The sequence below is a fragment of the Caenorhabditis briggsae genome (genome assembly GCF_000004555.2).
Source record: "Caenorhabditis briggsae complete genome, chrI, whole genome shotgun sequence".
Lineage (NCBI taxonomy): Eukaryota > Metazoa > Nematoda > Chromadorea > Rhabditida > Rhabditidae > Caenorhabditis > Caenorhabditis briggsae.
This window is the reverse complement of record NC_013489.2, coordinates 3,672,794-3,674,771: the sequence shown is the minus strand read 5'-3', so window position 1 is coordinate 3,674,771 and position 1,978 is coordinate 3,672,794. Positions and strand designations below refer to the sequence as shown.

Sequence of the window (1,978 nt, the reverse complement as noted above, 5' to 3'; positions counted from 1 at the left end):
CTAGAAGATGTGGTCATTTGGTGAAGCCGCCTAAAAATTATATAAAATTCAAACTGAAACTGTTGGATGACCGAACCCTATTAGTCCTTCGTCTCGACCGCATTCTCTGATCGATTTCTTCCTTCAACTTGGCAACACTTGGCCGGTTTTGAGTGAATTCGTTGTGAAGAAAATAGCGGTGACAGAGTGCTCCTTTCGCAGTCAATCGATGTTCTGGTGGGTAGCGTAAGATCTCTCGCAGGATGTCAAGACCATGTCCAGTAAGACAGGATAGTTCTGCGAGCTTGTTCAAATTGAATGACCATTGCGGGAAGACAGTTTTGAAATGAGGGTATTCAGCGACTCCAGGCCAGTTCTATAATTAACTTTTACGGAATATCGGATGAATAAAAGAGTACTCTTGTATTTGGCGTCCCTATGATCTCGAATATTTTGAATAGTTGAGAGATTTCACATTCACCCGGAAACAATGGTTTGGTGGAGGCGATTTCAGAGAAGATACATCCGAGTGACCACATGTCAAGCGAAGTGGAATACCGTTGCGAACCAAGGAGAATCTGAAAATGATTGTTTATGATTATGGTTCTAGTAAAAGCGAGTGATACTTCAGGTGGGCGGTACCATAGAGTAACAACTTCATGTGTGTAATTTCGGCTGGGAAATGAGAAGTTTCTGTAATATTAATTACTTTCATTGCTTCAAGTATTTCACCAAGATCACCTAGCCAGTCCGAAATCGGCGATTTTTACGATGCCCGAATTCGAAACTAGGATATTCTGTGGCTTCAAGTCTCGATGAACGATTCTTCGAAGATGACAATACGAGAGTGCAGAGAGAAGTTGCCACATGAAGGACTGGAAATCGAGGATTATTCGATATTAAATTGATTTCAAAGTGCTCACTTTCACATATTCTTGCGGTAGCATCATATCTACTGGATCAAGCATATCCATCAAATTTTTCAGATCTTGGTCGATAAATTCGAATACCATGTATAATTTGCTGTCTGAAACTTAATTGTCCCTTTTGAATATCGTTTTATTCAACTCACTGGCGTAGATAATATCGAAAAGAGTGACAATGTTGTCATGCTGCAGGTCTTTGATACATGAAATCTCACGAAGACATGTACTCGGAATACCTTCTTCGTCTCTGTCGGTTCGAATCATTTTCAGAGCACATTGCACATTGTCGCGAACATGGACCGCTTTGTAAACGACACCATACGTGCCTTCACCGATTTTTCTGAAAGCTCGAAAACGGCCTGATAGATCTCTTTCTGAAACGAATTGATGTTTTAAAGGGGGGAAACCGAATTAGATGAAAAACTCACCAGGGGATATATCTGTTGGCATATCAAGGTTCAATCTGCAATTAACGAATTCAAGACTTGAATAAAGAGAACAGTTCAAACAGTGTTTTCCCGCGCTACCACCTAGTCACAAAGGATGACAAAGAGACGCAGCGAGAGAGGCAAAATTACATATACACGGCCAACAACAGTTACCGAAACAGTGAAAATAATCGGAAGAGAGAGCGAGAAGAAACTTCGAATAAAGAATGGACTCGTTGGGCAAATTCAAATGTCATCAATCGACAGATCGACGGTTTATGAGCACGGAGTTGAAAATTTAAATTAACAAGACATGTTCTTTGAGGCCTAATCATATCACACTACAACAAAAATTGCAGAGAATTGAACTTCGCAAACTGTTTTCTTCATTTCAACACTCAAATACAGCTTGAAAAAAAACGAAACGAAAAACCCTTGAAAATGAAGAATCTCCCGCACTGTACGCAATCCTGGAATTATGGTTTTCTCACCGTCTCCTTTTTTTCATGCTGTCTCATATTATCAAAAGGCGGGAGTTCAAATCAAGCAGGCTACAGTAAGACTATAGAAGAGAACACACCAGCTGGGAGGTAAACAAAAAGTGGGAAGAACCATCTGGGAGGAAAAATGGGCGGAGCCGGGGGC

The 1,978-nt window shown here is 40.7% G+C and overlaps 2 protein-coding genes across 2 annotated transcripts; one reads left to right on the top strand and one right to left on the bottom strand.

The window, feature by feature from the left end:
- On the bottom strand, nt 1–1,355 carry Cbr-cdk-2 (the record flags this gene model as incomplete). Its single annotated transcript, XM_045243028.1, has 8 exons — nt 1–30; nt 77–355; nt 399–557; nt 606–672; nt 721–854; nt 903–1,006; nt 1,052–1,279; nt 1,334–1,355. The coding sequence occupies 8 exons, from the start codon at nt 1,353–1,355 to the stop codon at nt 1–3; spliced, it is 1,023 nt and encodes a 340-aa protein (XP_045095575.1).
- Nucleotides 1,356–1,560: 205 nt separating this feature from the next.
- On the top strand, nt 1,561–1,635 carry CBG25210 (the record flags this gene model as incomplete). The annotated part of the gene is made up of 1 exon (XM_045243025.1): nt 1,561–1,635. One exon carries the CDS (start codon nt 1,561–1,563, stop codon nt 1,633–1,635), a length of 75 nt encoding a protein of 24 aa, XP_045099609.1.
- Nucleotides 1,636–1,978: the final 343 nt, after the last annotated feature.